Here is an 18,449-nt window from a genome sequence, read left to right as displayed (position 1 = left end):
ATGCAAGGTGAGGCGTGATATTAGATTCGAGGCCAAACCAATAGTAAGTCCACTTATCTCAATTTGGACACAATTGAAAATCAAGTCAAGCAAATTTGTTATCTTACTCGTCTAGAGAAAGATCGAGTGTCACCTATGATATAAACCTAAAATTTAAGCTTCATGCTTAAAGCAAAACTCATTCTTAAATGCATGGTAATGCATCCAAGTCACTACCTCAAAATAATCCAAGCGAACTTATGTAATCCTTGAATTAAAACCCCAATACACAATTTGACTCAACAAACAATTCCAACCTTCCTAATTGAAATGCTTCTAACCCAAACACAAAAATATAGTGGTTAGAAACCTAACTTAAAGCATTACCAAATAACCTAGCCAAGCCTCGAAAATAAAAATACTTACCAAAATCTTGTTGAAACACTTTTGAATGTATTGGGTAACGATTTAAAAATACCTCAAATCACTAATCTAATATCTAAAACATAATAGGAAACATAAAAATGATGCCAAATGTCAATGGATATTCAATTTCTTCAAGAAAAACCATAAAAAAATTCACCCAATACAAATAATTCGTGCGTAAAATCCAAGATTCGATGAACATTAGTGTTGAGGGCAATAAACAAGCTAAGTCGAATGAATGTGACGGTAGGGGTTTGTTTGAATAGGAGTTGCGGCCAAAGAAACCAACTCTTGGAGGGTGATAAAGTAATGCATGTTGGAATTTTTTGTCCTAAAACTCGTAGTTTGTAAATCATATTCTATTCAATAAAGTTGTTATTGAGAAATTAAATATTATAATCTTAAATCCAATAAATCAAAGTTCCAAGGCTATTTTTTGAATAAACTTGAACTTTATGTGTAAACATAAACGTGGATCAAGTTCGAGTATATAGCCTAAATAGTCTATAGTATATGAAATAAAGGTTGGGCGCCTTATTTTGAGAGACTATGGATGCGGCCCACTTTGTAGTACAAACGATGTGATCCTAATCGTTCATGTAGAGACATGAAAGTGGGGGCATCCTATGTAAAATGTTTACATAAGACTGAACCATGAATTAGTCATTTTTACGTTATAACACCGTTTACTGTTTAAAACTGACTATCTCAATTATTGATGACCTAGGTAACTTAGTCTTAATCCTGAGTTAACTATGAACTCCTGTTCATACGAGATTATCCTTAGATCTGCATAGGTGAGGGCAGCTCATCAGCGTTGGCCCAATAAGCCTCCCATTTCAGGGGTAAGATCGGATGGATAGCTGGGAACATAGGGTACAAGATGGAATTCACTCCTACCCGCTTTAGGGTTAGTAGATAGGTTGCTCTCTTAAGCACTGAATCCAAGTCTTGAACAAGGGGCCCCACCCTCTCATTGGCCCGAGAGGGATTAAGTTTATAGGTTGAACTTTAAACCAATTGTTCAATAGTGGATTAGTGGGACTTAAGGAGCAAGATGTAATCTTGGGGGTAAAACGGTATTTTGACCCAGCCAAGGTTTACGAGCAACCTGTGAAGGATTAACTTACTGATTATGGTTTTATCAAATGGACACAAATATATCTATAGTGAGGGGAGTGCAACTACGGGACTTTAGTGGAATGACCCGTTAGTTAACGAATGTTGATTAACTCGGTTTAAAAGAGTTTAGCTAGTTAATCTTGAATCGTTGGAGCCCATGATCTATAGGTCCATTAGGTTCCTCTGCTAGCTCATATGGATTAAACTTAGAACAGTGTGATGAAATAAGTCGAATTGTTCGAATAGGGAGAAGAAAGGAAAACCGACATATACAGTGATATAATCGTCGGTCTTCTAATTAGAAATAGAGCTTTATGTTTTACATACTATAAGTATGAATGCGGATTCATACTAAGAAGCTCGGAATTGGTCAAAAATAGTAAAAAGTCAAAATGTTGACTTTTGACTTTGAAAAGTCAAACTTTGACCGGCCTTATATTCAAATGTGATTTGAATTTTGGAAAAATGAATGCGGATTCATGCTCGGGAGGTTGGAATTAGTCAAGACGGACAAAATGGTAAAAAGTCAAAATATTGACTTTTGACTTAGAAAAGTCAAAGTTTGACTTTTGACTAGAAAAATCTAATGACCATTTTACCCTTGGACTAAGTTAGTGGGAAAATCCAACATTTTGTTGGATAATCCCACTAACTCTTAGTGGGATATGTGGCTATATGAGATATAGACACTTAGCCCACTAAGTTCCACTAATTGTTAGTGGAATATTAGGTGTTGAGATTTGGCAATTGAATTGCATGCATTTTTGCATGTAATTAGGCTATAAATAGAGATGTTTTCAAATGTTGAAGGACTTTTGCCTCTTTTATCATTTTCATCATCTCAACAAAAGAAAAAAGAAAGCTTCCAATCTCATTTTATCTCCATTACTTTCTACACCAAAATTGGGTCCCACAACCCGGTTCTTTGTCTAGAGGATAGCAGTTGAGTACTAGTGGTGGTCTCGGGTAGAATTGGTAAGAAGACATCAAACCCTTTGAAAGCTTCAAAGGTAATACTTCTTAAAACCCTAATTTGATTAGTTTATAGTTACATGTTAATTGTGGCAATTAGGGTAGAAATTCGATTCTTTTTCCGCTGTGCATGACTTAGTTCTATCAATGCAAGAGCCTTAATGCGACATAGTGTTCTTAACCAAATTATGATTAAGACGTGCTCTTCTCAAGGTTATTGAACGCCACACATGGTGATCTATCGGGATCCATATGACTTCTTAGTTAAGCAAGATATATCTAGAACTATTCACTTATAAGACTTATAGAACTTCGCATTTAAGGACAATAACCTCTTGGTGCCTCTTGTCCACACTTGTTCTCCTTTCTAGATACAGATGAAGGAAGTTATCCCGCAAGGCTGAGAAAACTCTTCCTTATGCGTGTTACCAAGTCTTTGCTACATACCCTTTCAAGCATTTGGCGATATATACCAACCAAGTGTTGAATATGAAGGGATAAAAACCCTATGGCAGTGGAAAATTTTATAGAACAATTCCTCAAATTAATTTGGGAATCCCAAAATACCAATACATTGGCAAAAATTAGAATCGAAATTCTAAATAAAAACTAAGCATGCTTTTAATTTAAAAAGATAAAGAGAACCTACTTTAGTTGACGTCTCTAAATCTACAAACCACCGAATTGGGAACATCATCCGTCGAAGACCTTCCTATCCTCTAGGATGAGATTGGTTTATGGGAACCAATTGGGATGGAAAAAGGCTTAGAGATATTTGAGAGAAACTTTTTCTTTTCCAAAGAGCAAAAGCATTGGTTTTTTTTTTTCTTTTTTCTTGATTAAATCGTTAAAGAAAATTGTTTTCTTCTAGATATCTATAATTACTATTATATAATAAAGACTCTCAAACTACGTCCAACCTCATCTTCTTCTCCATTTACCCTAAACCACCGCCCACTTCACTTTGCATCTTCGGTCGCTGCGAGCCCTACAACTGACGCAGTTCCTTCGCACGACGACGAACGCTAGAACGAAGTCGTCGCATAACGTTTATTCTCCACGCGGGGTCTCCGCCCAATCTCCTCCAGTCGCGTTTTCTCTCCATTCGTTTCGAAGCCGAAGCGTCACAAGTCACGCATCCCAGCCGTTCGCGTGCCAGTTGATTTCGTTAGTCATCCACGCCACATTTCTTCACCATTGCAAGTCGATTGTCTGCATTACTCCTCTATCAGCCGCAAGTCGCACACCTTCCAACTGAAGCTGTTCCATCCGATTCATTCTTTATTTCAAGCCACACGTGTGTTTCCTCCTCCACAAGCCGCGCCCCCCGAGCCGACTATCCTGTCGAGCCATTCCCTGTTTTAAGCCATTTTTTGGTGAGTTTTGCTTAGTGTTTGGTAGGCCCAAATAAATATTGTCTTGGATCTTAAATAAGTTTGCATTTGATTTGAGTTGAGTTATTTTGGGTAAAGGTTGTTTAGCTTGGTTAGAGGATTTGAACTGTAAAATTGTCCACTCAAGGTTGTGTTGGATTCAACCTTAATCTTGAGATAAGTTTGGATAAGTTTGGTTGTCAAATTAAACAGCAGAGTGATAGTTGACAAAATTATTAATTTTAATCTTGTTCATGTTTTAAGACTGAGTATTGGGAGGATTTGGCTGTCAACCAAGGAGTTATTAATTTAGCAAATCTCCCCGTAAGAGATTTTCCTACTTGAAGTTGCATGTATGTTTTGTATTACTCATTAGTGTAGTTAAGAGAGATATAATATAATTATTTGAGATGACCTTATAAATGGCTACTTCGATAACCATATTATGATTGAGATACAGTATGATTGAGACATGCTATGATTAAATATGCTACATTTGAGTTATGTCTGATTGAACTATCATATTGATGATATGATATATATGTATAGCCTATAGTGTTCTATTAGGTCTACATGTTAGAGTCGTACCATATGGGTATCCCTTGGGATCACCACCTATGTATGCATGTGTGGTTAGCTTTGATGTTCACCACCTATGTATGCATGTGTGGTTAGCTTTGATGTGTGATTCGACGGTATCATTTACAGCTCGACTCTCCTTTATGGTGATTCCTTCGGGATCATTAAGAGTCCAGATGTGTCCCTACGGAACCACCGGATAGCGTGTGTTCGAGAGCACAATAGTATGTGGTACTTTATTACTGGACTTTAACGGAAGACACATAGCGGGACTAATAGTGGGTCCCTTACTGAGTATAAATTTATACTCACTCTTTTACATGTTTAATTTTACAAATAAAGGTAGAGGTAACGACAAGCTGGCGAATGACAAGAAGTGATCGGGATTTGCCAAATGGATAGTCTAGTTTTCTTCCGCATTTTATTTATGTTTTCAATATTTAATTTTCATAAATTTATTTCGAAACTCATGATTATTTTTTTGTATTTCTTTTATGTTTTATTTATGGGCCCAAACTAGTATTATAATTAGTTGTTTTGTTTAATTATTTTATCCTTTCTTTATATACAATTTATTTATTTTTAACTGAATATTTAAACTTTTCTGTAAATTTTAGTATTTTATTTTATTTAAAAAAAAACATATATTTTTAAGTGGTAATGACTTCAACTTGGTAGGAAAGTTTGGGTCGTTGCATAAATGGTGACATAAAGAATATTGAACATGTGTAATTAACGAGGAGGTTAGTCATATATACATTGAAATCATGTAGGTTATGTAAGGAAATGCATTACAATAACAATAAACAATCTCATCAGTATAAGAACGCAAAGAAAACGTAAATATTCACCAGATTCTTTTCTTGAGTTTTTCAAGAAAAGACTAAAATGAAATATTAAACTGAGAGGAAAGTACCAAACACTTTTGGAAAGAAAACAACTTTCATAGTCACTTTCGTTTTTGGGATTTGTTGTGTGAGACTTTCAAACTTCTTCAACAAGCCACTAACTATTACAATAGTAAATTAAAAATATTTGAATTTGAGGGTATTTTCATCCATTCCGTGTGGATCCAGGATGAACTTCACTGAAAGAGGAAGAATATAGCCCAAGGCCTCAATATCTTAGGCTCAAGTTCGACCAAAGTACGAACTGAGATCCATAACACGTGACATATGTTTAGATCTTGGTAATTTTCGGGATGATATTGCACCAAGATCTAAAACATATACCTTTATGTTCTAGATCTTGAAGGATCTTGGGATAACACTAAACCAAGGTCTTAAACGTGGAACTTTCTATTTTAGATCCTGGTGGATCTCGTTTTTTCTGTGTTTTTATAAAGAAATCACAATAAGAATTTACTATAATTGTTTTACATGTTGATGACTTGAATGTAATTGAAACTTGTGAGAAGCTTTCAGTCAAGAACAATAAAATATTTGAAAAAAAAAATTGAGGTGAAAGAATTTGGAAAAATAAAATTTTGTCTTGGTCGGCAAATTGAGTATTTAGCATATGGAATATTTGTTTATGAATAAACTTATAAAGAAAATTGAAAAGATTTCATATGGATAAACACACATCCATTAAACATACAAATGCAAGTTCGTTCTCTAGATGTGAAGAAAAATATATTTTGATCTCAATATGATAATGAAGAACTTCTTGGTCCTGAAGTGTTGTATTTTAGTGCAATTGGTGTTTTTATATATCTTGCTAATGATACAAGATCAAATATTGCATTTCCAATAAACTTATTAGCTAAATATAATTCTCCAACAAAAAGAGATTGGAACAGACTCAAACATATACCCTACTATCTTAAATGGACATTTGATATGGATTTCTTTTATTCAAACAAATTAAATTTTAACTCAATTTGTTATGCAAATACACAAGTTATTTATCTGACCCACGTAAGGGTAGATCTCAAAGGTAAAATGTTTACATATAGAGAAATTGTTATATCATGACCGTCTATGAAGCAAACTATTACAGCCGTCTCTTCAAATCATGTTAAAGTTCTTACAATTCATGACGCTAGTCAAGAATGTGTAGTTAAAATCAATGACTCAACACATATGTGGACCATGTAGCTTGTCTCTAACAAGATTCCTCCAACAATATTGTATGAAGAAAATACATGTATAGTCCAAATAAAAGGAGACTATATCATATAAGATAGAACGAAACATATCCCACCAAAACTCTACACTCATGATCTTGAAGAAAATAGTAACATCAGCGTTCGACAAATTTTCTCCAAAGACAGTTTTGGTGACTTATTCTCAAAGGCATTATCTACTACAACATTTGACAAATTGGTGCACAACATTAAAATGCGACAATTCAAAAACCTTAAAATTCATGTTCGCACGTGGGAGAGAAAAACAACATTGTACTCTTTTCTCTCAATTAGGATTTTCCATTGAATTTTTCCTAAAAAGGTTTTTAAGGCAATTGTTAAAGTATATATGATGTAGACTTTTTCCATTGTTAGTACTTTTCCAATAAAGTTCTAATGAGGCATATAAATTATATACCATGAAAATCTAAAGAGAGAGTGTTGTAAAATATTGGGTTAGATTTTCATTGCTATTGAAATTATTCTTCCTCTACCTCAAATGGATGGGGAGAATTAATTCTCCACCTACTTCCCTCCACCTTCTTTAATAATTGCTAGTCATTACACTACTATAAATATCTTTCACAAATGAGTAAAAGAGCTCTTTACTTTATCTCTCCATATATTTTCTGTTCTTATTGTTTCTCTATGTGATATCATTGTTCTTGTTGTTCTTCTAAGTTTTACATCACTTGTTAATATTCGTGTTTTATATCAGTAAAGACAACATAAACATCAATTTCAAACCTTAAAACCAAAAATGCATTTTATCCTCCTCTCTTTTGTTTTTAATTCACAATATGTGGATAGAGATTCAAACCTTGACCTTAAAGTAAATAAATTAAAGAAAATTAAAGAGATTTTATTTTGCATATACATCACAAGGAACTTATCCTTTGCCCACCTTTGGCTCCTTCGAAGTAGAGAATGCTTTATGTGTTACACCACTCTTTTGAACTGTGGAAGACCCCATCACTTAACAAAATGACATTCCCAAACTTTTACCATATGGGCTAGGAAAACCCCAACTTACGAATCAAAGAAACATCATCTAATTTGTACAAGACTCTTAACACCATAAAGAAAAAGTGTAAAACATACTGTTCACTACTACATTTAAAAGAAATAAAGTTACATACTGTTAACTACATCATTTGAGAGAAATAAGGTTGCACATGCACCCTGTATTCAGTGTATAACCAAGCCACGTCCATCCAAGCTTTATTTTCAGGGGATTGTGTCCTCAAACTAAGACAACAATCAAACGCAATGTATTTAACCTTTATTATTGTTATTACGAAGTGCTATACCTGCGTACAAGAGATTGCAACCCCAAACTATGACATGGGTTTGGTATCAGTCAACTTAACCCTTCCAGTTGTCCTTAAGCCGCCTGATTTCTCTAATAGCTTCAACTGGAGAATGATTACCTACCTTCTCCTGCAACAGTAAAACCACCAAAACGTGTAAATCGTTGTCATCGTATCAAGTGACTTGAACTATGCAAAGATCTTGAGATATGGTGTTAAAATGGATCTTGTTCTATTATTCATTAGAGATTTCTCTAGAAACGTTACAAATCAGAGTTTGAAGAAGGGCAAAGATATGGCTTCGGTTGGTCTGTGAGATAAGACTTCAAAGCATGTAGCCATTTCTGGAATCTGTACGCTAGTTGAAAAGAAATTAGATGTGGAGTTCAAAAGTGCGAGAAATATGGGATATGATGGAATTGCTACCAAATGAATATGTGTTGTTCTTGCTGGACTATATCTGAAGAAAGCTCTATTTCCATGAGGCAATGCTAATCACAACTCACTCGTCAAATTAACCAACCATTCTTGACCAACCTCAGAGGTAAAACACATTAAAAAGCAATGCCTACAATACTGTAAACTTATTCTCTAAAAGACTTGGAACCTTTAATAATATGTACCTGAAGTTGTGGAAGATCAACTCGCATGAAAGGATTTGTCTCCATTTCTTCTTCAATGGTAGAAGGAACGGTGGCTTGTCCAGCTTGTCGCTGACCCTGAGCCCACAACAACTTACCTTTTATCTTCTCGTTGTCTGGTTCAACTGTCAGAGCAAACTGCAAGTTCTTCACTGTGTACTGTATAAAGAGAACTTTTAGTTTATATCAAAAACAAAACGTTGAAATTCAAATCAGTTTTACAAAACAGGCACGACAAATGTGACTAGTTGTCTCCTTCCAACCAAGAAATCATTACACCAAGTATCACTTTTAAGAAATCTGTACAATAAATACCACTTTTAACAGCATTCAAACAAAGCATTGTATACATAATGTTATTAAAAGGGGGAATAAAGACAAATGCACCAAAGTTTCCTGTTGATCGCACACCAAAACTGATAACCATTAAATTGCGTTCATTTGTGGCAAAACAGTAAGCCCTTTTCCCTCTTACGAACTGATCTAATCTTCTCCCTGATTCCTCCCCCTATAAGAACCCGTTCCTTGCATTTCATTGATAGAATGAAATCATACAAAATGAAAGACCCATCCAAGTAGATTACAAAAGAATTCCCAAATAATGTAAGAGAAAATTTAACCTACAGTTGAGGTTCCTTGTCACCAAAAACCGCATAGAAAGGAGATGAATCTGAAACTTCCAAGGAGGCACTTTCTTTTGGTCTGTAAGATCCTCAAATTTCTTTCACCCCAAATCTTCCAAACAATAACCTTTACAATAAAAGGCCAAAGGATAAGCCATTTGAGGGAGTTATAAATTCTCTCTTATATGCAAATTAATGCCTATCCCGCTCTCTCTTGGCCCTACACAAAATTTCGAAATTATTTGGACTGAAAACAAATGCACCAATACTAGTCCATATGGCTTTCTTTTCAGAAAAGCTTTAAGTTCAAGGCAATGATTTGGCGTCACTTATAAATGGGTTTTTGGCATTTGAGCTCACTATCAAGAGTGGCCCCATCCTACCTTATTGGTCTTCATGTCTACAGAAATTTCATTCGAACCACATCTAGCATCGTTTGAGAACATATTATCTTTGGGTGGGCATAATGAATTCTTAAAAAAGATGACAGTATTGACAGAATTAGAATTAAATACCCAGGTGCACTCTTAGACAAAACCTTTCCACCTGCAAGGTACCCAACTCAAGCAGAGTAAAGTTTATCAACCAGAAATGGTGGTCAAAGAGAAAAGATTGATTGTTGTTTAGAAACTCACCCATATATTCCACCATGCACAAACCAAATTATGCCCAATTCAATCCTTTTTGATCCCTACCAGCCAAGATCTTCCATCATTTTTATACTATACAGCTCGTACTTCCTTGATTCCAGAGGTGGACAAATAAGTTCAAGACCATTACCTATAGTTGAACTTGAAAAGGTATCTTCATCCTCAGTGGATACGGACTATGATTGAATAGAGTAAAATTGCAACTAAAGTAGATTGAGAACAATAATAACGAGAAGAAGAAGGGAGAGGATAAAGTACAAGGATTTTACATGCAAAACCCCTAAACAAGTTGGGGTAAAAACCACGAGCAAGGATAGAAGAATTCACGGTATAAAATAGGAGTTACTAACGTTCTTTCTTATTGAGGAATACAAAGCTCTCTTATAAGAAGAAACTCGTGTACTTCACTCAACTTGTTGGAGATTTTGGGATGTTTGGAAACCATGGGTCTTCACCTATTTATAGCCAAAAGATACTTGGCCATCAAGCAAATCCAATGGCTCTAATTTGTCTTTGATAGATGTGTATGATCCAATGGCTCCAAATATTCTAGAGATGTGAAAGATCCAATGGTGGACAAAGTGTAAGATCCAATGGTCCAAAAAATTGTCTTCAAGAAACTTCTTGAATTTTAAAGAAAATTCTTGATAATTATCCAACAATCTCCCACTTGGAGATTTGATTGATAATCAATCACATCTACACACCATTCTTTCTTCCTTTACATCTTCATGTTGCTTATGTTTCTACTAGGCCATTTGAGGATTGACACCAAATGAACTTGTCAGCATTGATTGCCTTTGTCAAGTAATCTGCTAGGTTTTCTTTGTATGTGTTGGAATTCTTTCCTTTTTTCTAGGCTTTTTCCTTGTTAGAATCCTAGAATAATTATGGAAAGATTATGGGAATGTATTCCTTATTTTCCTAAATCTTTTCCTTTTTTATTCCATTGTGTACTCTATTTATTCTCCCTTGTACCTATTGCTTTATTCATTAGAAAATAATAACAACACAAACAATCGTGGTTTTTCTCCCGGCACTCGGGTTTCCACGTAAATTGGTGTGAACTCGTTGTCTCTCTTTTCAATAGTATGAATTTTATGCACATCTACTATTCCTTCCTCCACTTTCTCACGAACGAAGTGGTACTGCACTCGAATATGTTTGGTCTTGGCATGGAAAGCTGGATTCCTTGCAAGATACAAGGCACCCTGATTGTCACAAAACAAAGATTTTATCAAGATCACCTGCATAATCGGAGTCAACATATCCTCTGACAATAAAGTTTGTTCCTCCATAACACAATGCAACATCTATGGATCCTTTAATGTATCTAAGGATCCTTTTAACAACATTCCAATGCTCTCGGCTAGGATTCACCATATACTAACTAACTACTACTACCATTGGATTCACCATAAGAAAATCTTTGTTTTGTGACAATCAGGGTGCCTTGTATCTTGCAAGGAATCCAGCTTTCCATGCCAAGACCAAACATATTCAAGTGCAGTTCCAGTTCATTTGTGAGAAAGTGGAGGAAGGAATAGTAGATATGCATAAAATTCATACAAAAGAAAACCCAGTAGATTACTTGACAAAGGAAGTCAATGTTGACAAGTTCATTTGGTGTTGATCCTCAAATGGCCTCACAGAAACATAAGCAACATGAAGATGGCAAGGAAGAAAGAATGGTGTGGAGATGTGATTGATTATCAATCAAATCTCCAAGTAGGAGATTGTTGGATAATTATCAAGAATTTTCTTTAAGATTCAAGAAGTTTCTTGAAGACAATCTTTTGAACCATTGGATCTCACAATTTGTCCAAGATTAATTTATGGCCATTGGATCTTTCACATCTATCAAGGACAAATTAGAACCATTGGATTTGCTTGATGGCCAATTATCTTTTGGCTGGTTGCCAAACCATCCCAAAATCTCCAACAGGCTGAGGTATAAAATAGAGAGAGTTTGTTCTTATAAGAGAGCTTTGTATTCCTCAATAGGAAAGAAAGTTTGTAACTCCTATTTTATATAGTGAATTCTTCTATCCTTGCCTGTGGTTTTTACCCTAACTTGTTTAGGGGTTTTCCACATAAAATTCTTGTGCTCTATCCTCTCCCTTCTTTTTCTTCATTATTATTGTTCTCAATCTACTTTAGTTGCAATCTTACTCTATTCGATCAACAAGCAGAAACTATCATGCACACTTATGACAAGGACAGGATGCCTTTTACATTAGGTAGTTCAGCTTAACTAAAATTACAGCTGCATTCAGCATTTCATAACTAAATCGGCTAATGATAAGCATCAAGATCTTATTGGCCTTACTAGATTGAAACTATATTAACAGTTGCCTATAAGCTCGAGTTTTACCTTGCACAATCTTAATACGTTTCATTTCCCATATGTCTCAACTTCAGAGAGCAGAAGTCAGTCACATGATTCCTATCAAACCCTTACGCATACGTTGATCTTGCTGTCCACATGTTTAAATTATAGAATCTGGGACTGTTTTGGGAATTTATTCATGAAGTTCAATTATAATGCGCTTGTTCAAGGGGAGAGCATGGATGGGGAAGAAGCCATGTGGGAAAAATTTTGTTGGTATCTCTTTCCACTTTTCTCACTTCCAACTTGAGGACACGTAGATTCTTGGAAAGGCTAATGATAGGGACCTAATATACTTACTCTTGTAGAAAAGGGGAGAAGAGCAAAAGATTCTTGGAAGTGATATGTTATCCATATTTTTAGGATTATTTCAGTTAGTTAATGGACAAAAAGAAACGCGTGGAGCATCTCAAATCTTCATCTTCATGAAAATAGATCAAAACCGTTATTGGGTCATCCATCAAAACCAAAAAATCTAAACTGCTAAAACTTGTGAACATCTTTTACGTTTATGGAGTCTTCCAAAAGCCTGTGTATTTGCCAGATGACCTTCGTTTTTCTCTAAAGCTAAAGTTGAAGGCAATCTAGTGTAGGTGGTCATGGCGTGAAATCTTTCAAAGACCAAAAAAAAATGTGAGAAGGTTTTTATGCTTCCTTGAAAGGGATCAGAAATTAATATGAAGTAAGTTCTTTGAAAGTTCTTGCATATTTAGTAAATTTTTTAACTAGAAAGTGTCATTGGGATTAATTCCAAGTTCATTGTTCTTGTTATTTCATTGATTTGTTTGAAAACATATAAATTCATAAATTGGTAAATTAGCCTATGCATCCCTTTCTTTTGGGTCAATCATTTCTAGATTCCCCATTTCTATAAATTACTTTGGCATTTGATTCTTAGCCATTTCAGTCAAACTCTAAATCAATTGCCACATCAGCAAACCAATAACTAAGAAGGTTAGCCTAACTACCAGAAGTATACATGCAAAGATACATTTAATTGGCACGCCGCAAGGCCATAGGCAAAGGTGAGGAATGTTTGAAGTGTCCCTGGGTTAGCATTTCCAGATCGTGGTTGAAAGTTGATGCTTTAGCAACCTTTAGACTGGGAAATGGAAGAAGGATAGCCTTTGGGCTAGACCCATGGGAGAGTGAAATACCTTTTAAGTCAGCCTTCCCTCGGCTGTTTAGAATTGCCATAGCCCCCAGTGGCTCGGTCGCTGATCATTGGGACTTTTCATTGGCATCATGGTCAATTATTTTCTGCCATTTGCTAGGGATGAGGAAATTTTAGAATCCCAATCATTTCTGGGTAAAATAGCAGATAAAAGTCTTTCTGAAGATCATGGTAGGCTGATAGCTGCCAGCTGGGATTGGTCTTTAAATAGCAGCGGGAAGTTTACGATAAAGTCCCTTACTCATCACTTATCCCCTCCCTCCCCTTTGGACAAATCACTCTATAAAGCCATTTGGAAGTCTAGCAGTCCGAGAAGGGTGAATATCCTTATTTGGATCCTGATGGTGGGAAATTTGGATGTATCCTCAGCTATCCAACATGAACTGCCTAACAGTCATCTCTCTCCCTCCATTTGTCTGCTGTATTTACAGAATAAAGAAGATCCCCAGCACTTATTCATCTTCTGTAAATATTCGGCTAACTGTTGGGAAAAACTGTTCAAAATAATTTAATCTGTCTTGGGTTTTTGGAGCAGATTTTATTAAGAGGTTTCAGCTTGAATAAAGAAGCTACACTACTCTGGGAAAATGTTGTTAACGTCTTTCATGATAAATCAATGGGTTGTTTTCATTGTTTTGATATAGCACACAGCAATGCCCCGTTCTGGTGCACCCTCTCAAATCTTTTTGAAAGCTACAGAATCCAACATCTCAACTTAACTTGGAGAGCTTTTATTTTTCCAACCTCATTCTGTTGCTCTTGTTTTATTCTGTTTTTACTTTCTTTTCTCTTTCTTATGGTTACTCCTTATTGTACTAAACTCTTTATCAGTCATGACCCAGTCATGACCTAGTAAAGATCCATTATCATGGCTTAGTATTGAGTTTGTTTTCTCCTTTTCGCTTTTGTTCTTGAGGAAATGATGAGGTCGTTGTAGGGTGTCACCTAGTTGAGATGTCCAGATGCGACTGTTATGATTCCTAGTTTATTTTAAAGCTCTTGTATAACCCTATTGTAATTTGACTTTGAGCTCATGTCTCCTTTTATCTATTGATAAAGAGATCTGTTTCTGTTTCAAAAACTACCCAGCAAACTTCTCCAAAATAAAAATAAATAATAATCATAATCATAATAATAATTTCTTCATGAATATCCAAAATATAAATATTAAGATGAATTGAAGTACAAAAGGAAAGTCAAACAGAAAGAACGCCCTCAAAATGGAATCTACGAACAAAATAAACTCAAAATAAACCACAAGAAGAAATTGTGACCATAAAAAACCCTGAACAGGGAAGAAAATGAATAAGAGTCAGATAATTAATTACCTCATGGCCACAGTAAACACGTGTTTGCTTTGGCAATGAACCCAATTTGATGCATAGAGATTGATACATCTGCTCTGCTGTTCCCTCAAAAAACTTACCACATCCAGCAACGAACTACACAAAGAAACCAAAGTTAAGATGCACAAATTATACATTAAGAAACAACTGCATGAGAATCAAGTACCCAAAGGAAATAAAAGAGCTATTACTGACTTGTATTGTTCTGACAGAAGTGTAAACGCTAGCGGATACATGATACCCAAAACTGGAACCATTTAATGTAAGAAATGGCTCCCCATCAGAGAGAAAGGAAATGCACAGATCATATCAGTACGGTACTACCACTATCAAGTTGATCTCTTGACTAACTACCAGACTTAGACTTTCTAAAGAGCTTCCTAATGCGGTGAGTAGGAATTGCTAGAAAATGTCTTGGTTAAAGGGTGGCTGATTAGCATCTCATAAAACAGTATATCATCAAATGTACCCTGAAAGTTTATCTGCCTTGGCAAGGACATTCTTACACTCCCCCTGCACACTTCTAGAGTCTAGTGGAGACAGAGGCATTATAGAGGAGCAAAGGCTTCATACTCTTTCAGGCACTATATGGAAATTTGGCTATAGAAAATCCCGAAGTGTATTTACACAGCTAAGTTTATGGAAGTTTGAAAGACTTTTGAGTTTTGGGAAAGTAATTTATGAGTCTAAATCCTCTACTCCATCCTTCTCTTAATTCAAAATGGGCAGAATGAAAATAATGTCTTCAACTGTTGGTATCTCATCGAAACTTTCAGCAAATTGACAAACAAATCATTAATGCTCTAAATATTGACTTACCAGTGTATCACCGGTGAATACAGCTGGGTCCTCACCCTCTTTGCCAGAGACATAATAACTTATATGCCCTTTGGTGTGGCTGATGACAGAGAACCAATCAAAGAAAATCAAGAACAATTGGGTGGGAAATAACATTTAATATAGATAAGACAAATTATTCTTCTCTACATCCCACCCAAATATGAGTGAAAGGTTGTTAAAAGAAACAACTGACTTCAGATAAAGACTAATCTTACATACATATTATAGGTAGTTGTCCAATAAAAATGAGTTCAGTTCTAACAAAAGCCAAGATTTGATTTCATTGACATCCAGCAAGAAGCTTATGAGTTATATATAATCAACAGTTGGAATGTCTAAAAAATTTTAACTCAGCAGAGAAGGTGGAAAGATGAATAATCTTTATTGGATATTTAAAAAAGAATCTACACTCTTTCCTACTTATTTTGCCTAATAGTGATAGGTTTTTATTTGATAGTATGAAATTCCATCTCAAAACCAATTGGCAATGAGAGAAGTAGTCGATCATCTAACTTATAAGAAGTGTGAGTCTCCATGGTCTTTTCGATGTGGGATTCTCAACATCTCAACATGCCCCTCATGTTTCAAGTAACATTTTGCATTAATATGAAAAATATAAACAATATGCAGACTGACAAACTTCAAGATAGCGAGGTTCTGCCAAAAATACTGCTGATCAACTAAATATCCTAAACATCCTTCCTAGCCAGCTAAGCATCACCACCCTCAACATGTAGTAACTGTAACTGCGGATGCTACTTTGTTTGTTGTTTGTTGCTTTACAATACGACACCCTTGTGAATGCATGAGCACAACCTTCATTTCCTATATATATAACTGACTGCACTAGATAGACTGAGTAGCTACCCTCCCCTGGAATAAGTAAATTGAATTGAAGGCTTTGCACTGCTGTGAGATCATATCTAGATTGAACACTTTGGAAGAAAGCATACGTATTTTCTTTTACATCCGTGAGTGTTTGAGTCAGCTTATGCGCACCTCGACTAATCTCACAAGACAACCCGCCATAACATTTGGGTGTCAAGGAAACTCATAGGAAATTAATTTCTAGGTAAGTGGCCATCATGGATTGAACCTATGAGCGCTTAATTAGTTATTGAGATTGTGTCTCCTTTTTTACTCCTAGGAAAAACCATGACGGTTGGAAGAAAGCATACTTATGTTTACAACTAAAAACACAAAAACTAGGGCAGAAAATGATAGGGAGTAGAGAAAATCAGGGTCCACACGAACTAATAATTCAATTAAGGAACAATCTATATAACTCAGAAGAATCATAACATGATATTGTCTCTTTCAGGATGGAATAATCTACATAAAAAGAATAAGATATACCAAGGTGTATGAAGAGACAATATAACAACATCAGCACCAAGTGGTATCTTATCACCATTTTCCACTGCATCAGTACAACCCTTAACCTTATCAATGGAACCACCGTATACTTTAATTCCAGGAACCAGCTGCTTTATTTTCTCGTTGCCCCCTGAATGATCCCTAAAAAGTAAAAGCGATGTGAATAAGAACGACTTCACAAACACCAATAACATCCGCCAGCAATTCAAGGTAAACTAACAGAAACAGGAAGCAGTGAAATGAAAAATAAGTCAATAATCAATATAAGAGTGAAAAGGGGGCATCATACCAGTGATGGTGAGTCGTAAGAACGAGCTTGAGATGAACGCCATGTTCATTAGCAATATTCACAATCTTCTCTGGCTCTACAGGGTCAACAACCGCGGCTTCTTTAGTGCTCTCATCAATGATCCTGAGATGCACCCAGAACCCAATAATCACAATGAACTACATTCATACTAAGCAAAATAAAAATATGCAATCCAACAGCGACTTCAGATTGGAGTAGCAGAAGTGAAAAATGACGGAAGAAATGAATATGGGGATTTGATTAGAAGATACAGGTAAGAGTAGTTGTCTTCCAAGCAGGGAATGTAATGGATTTTCATCGGCGCTGAAGCAGATTCTTCCAACTCTAGAAACGATTGAGTTGACTCGTTGAGTTCAGCAATGCAGTCCAATGTAGATGAGTAAAGAGAGTCGGCGACAATGGATAAAAATATACTGAATGCAACGTCCAGAATCTCCTAAACTCGGTGGGTCGACACTCAGATGCTCGGTTTTGTGAAAAACAGTTTCAGTGAACCAAACCAACCCAACCGATAATTCAACGTGGATCCAATCCGATCGAAATTTAAAAATATTATATAAATGTTTCATAATTAGAATTATTGATTTCACCCTGCCCAAATTATTAAGTAATTTTAAGGAGCAACATTGGCAAAATTTCAAGTTTTCTCACAAGATTTGTTTTGATTATAAAATTTAAAAAAAAAACAAAAAAACAAAATAATAAATCAATTTGATTACACACCGACTATGTTTGGAGGGTCTTAACTCGAGATCATATATTTTATTATTTCCACATATATAAATGATAATTAAACTATTTTATTCTTAGTACAAAGGCTCACACTCACTTCTTCACTCAGTACTAATAGTAATACATTATCACAACTATTTTAAAGATAGATATGGTTAATCAAAACCCCCCACTTAATCATATTTCTCATAGATTATTAGATTAAGATAATAAACTGGAGGAACTCCCCCCAAATTACGTCCTTCATCAAGACGTATATGAAAGTTCTTTAATTCATCATACAAAGGAAGCTTGAACTTCAAATATCAAAATCTCAGCACTCATCGATGTTAGATACAAGTAACAGCAACAAATCACACCAGTGAGAGAGAACTTACATGCTTCTAGCTTTGTGTATGATCGAGAAACTATTCTTCAATATCTTCCTTCTTGCTTACCAACTATGTCTTTTTCTCAATATTGCAAAAAAAATTGCATA

General features: G+C 35.4%; 1 protein-coding gene across 1 annotated transcript; it reads right to left on the bottom strand.

Moving 5' to 3' along the window:
• Positions 1-7,453: 7,453 nt before the first annotated feature.
• On the bottom strand, positions 7,454-17,681 carry LOC101207676 (hydroxyacylglutathione hydrolase cytoplasmic). Its single transcript, XM_004146381.3, has 7 exons — positions 17,491-17,681; positions 17,219-17,341; positions 16,909-17,070; positions 15,532-15,610; positions 14,695-14,808; positions 8,513-8,689; positions 7,454-8,019 (listed from the first exon to the last, which is right to left on the bottom strand). Exons 1-7 carry the CDS (start codon positions 17,535-17,537, stop codon positions 7,945-7,947), a joined length of 777 nt encoding a protein of 258 aa, XP_004146429.1. The 5' UTR covers positions 17,538-17,681; the 3' UTR covers positions 7,454-7,944.
• Positions 17,682-18,449: the final 768 nt, after the last annotated feature.

Source organism: Cucumis sativus, chromosome 5, assembly GCF_000004075.3.
Source record: "Cucumis sativus cultivar 9930 chromosome 5, Cucumber_9930_V3, whole genome shotgun sequence".
Taxonomy (NCBI): Eukaryota; Viridiplantae; Streptophyta; class Magnoliopsida; order Cucurbitales; family Cucurbitaceae; genus Cucumis; species Cucumis sativus.
Note: the sequence above shows the minus strand (reverse complement) of the source record. Positions and strands in the feature narration are given on the sequence as shown.

Coding starts and splice junctions, on each gene's coding strand:
- LOC101207676 (XM_004146381.3), bottom strand. CDS start 17,537: ATGAAAATCCATTACATTCCCTGCTTGGAAGACAACTACTCTTACCT. Junction 15,611..16,908: donor TTGTCTCTTCATACACCTTG/GTATATCTTATT, acceptor CTCTGTCATCAG/CCACACCAAAGGGCATATAA. Junction 8,020..8,512: donor TTGATCTTCCACAACTTCAG/GTACATATTATT, acceptor TTACTGTTGCAG/GAGAAGGTAGGTAATCATTC.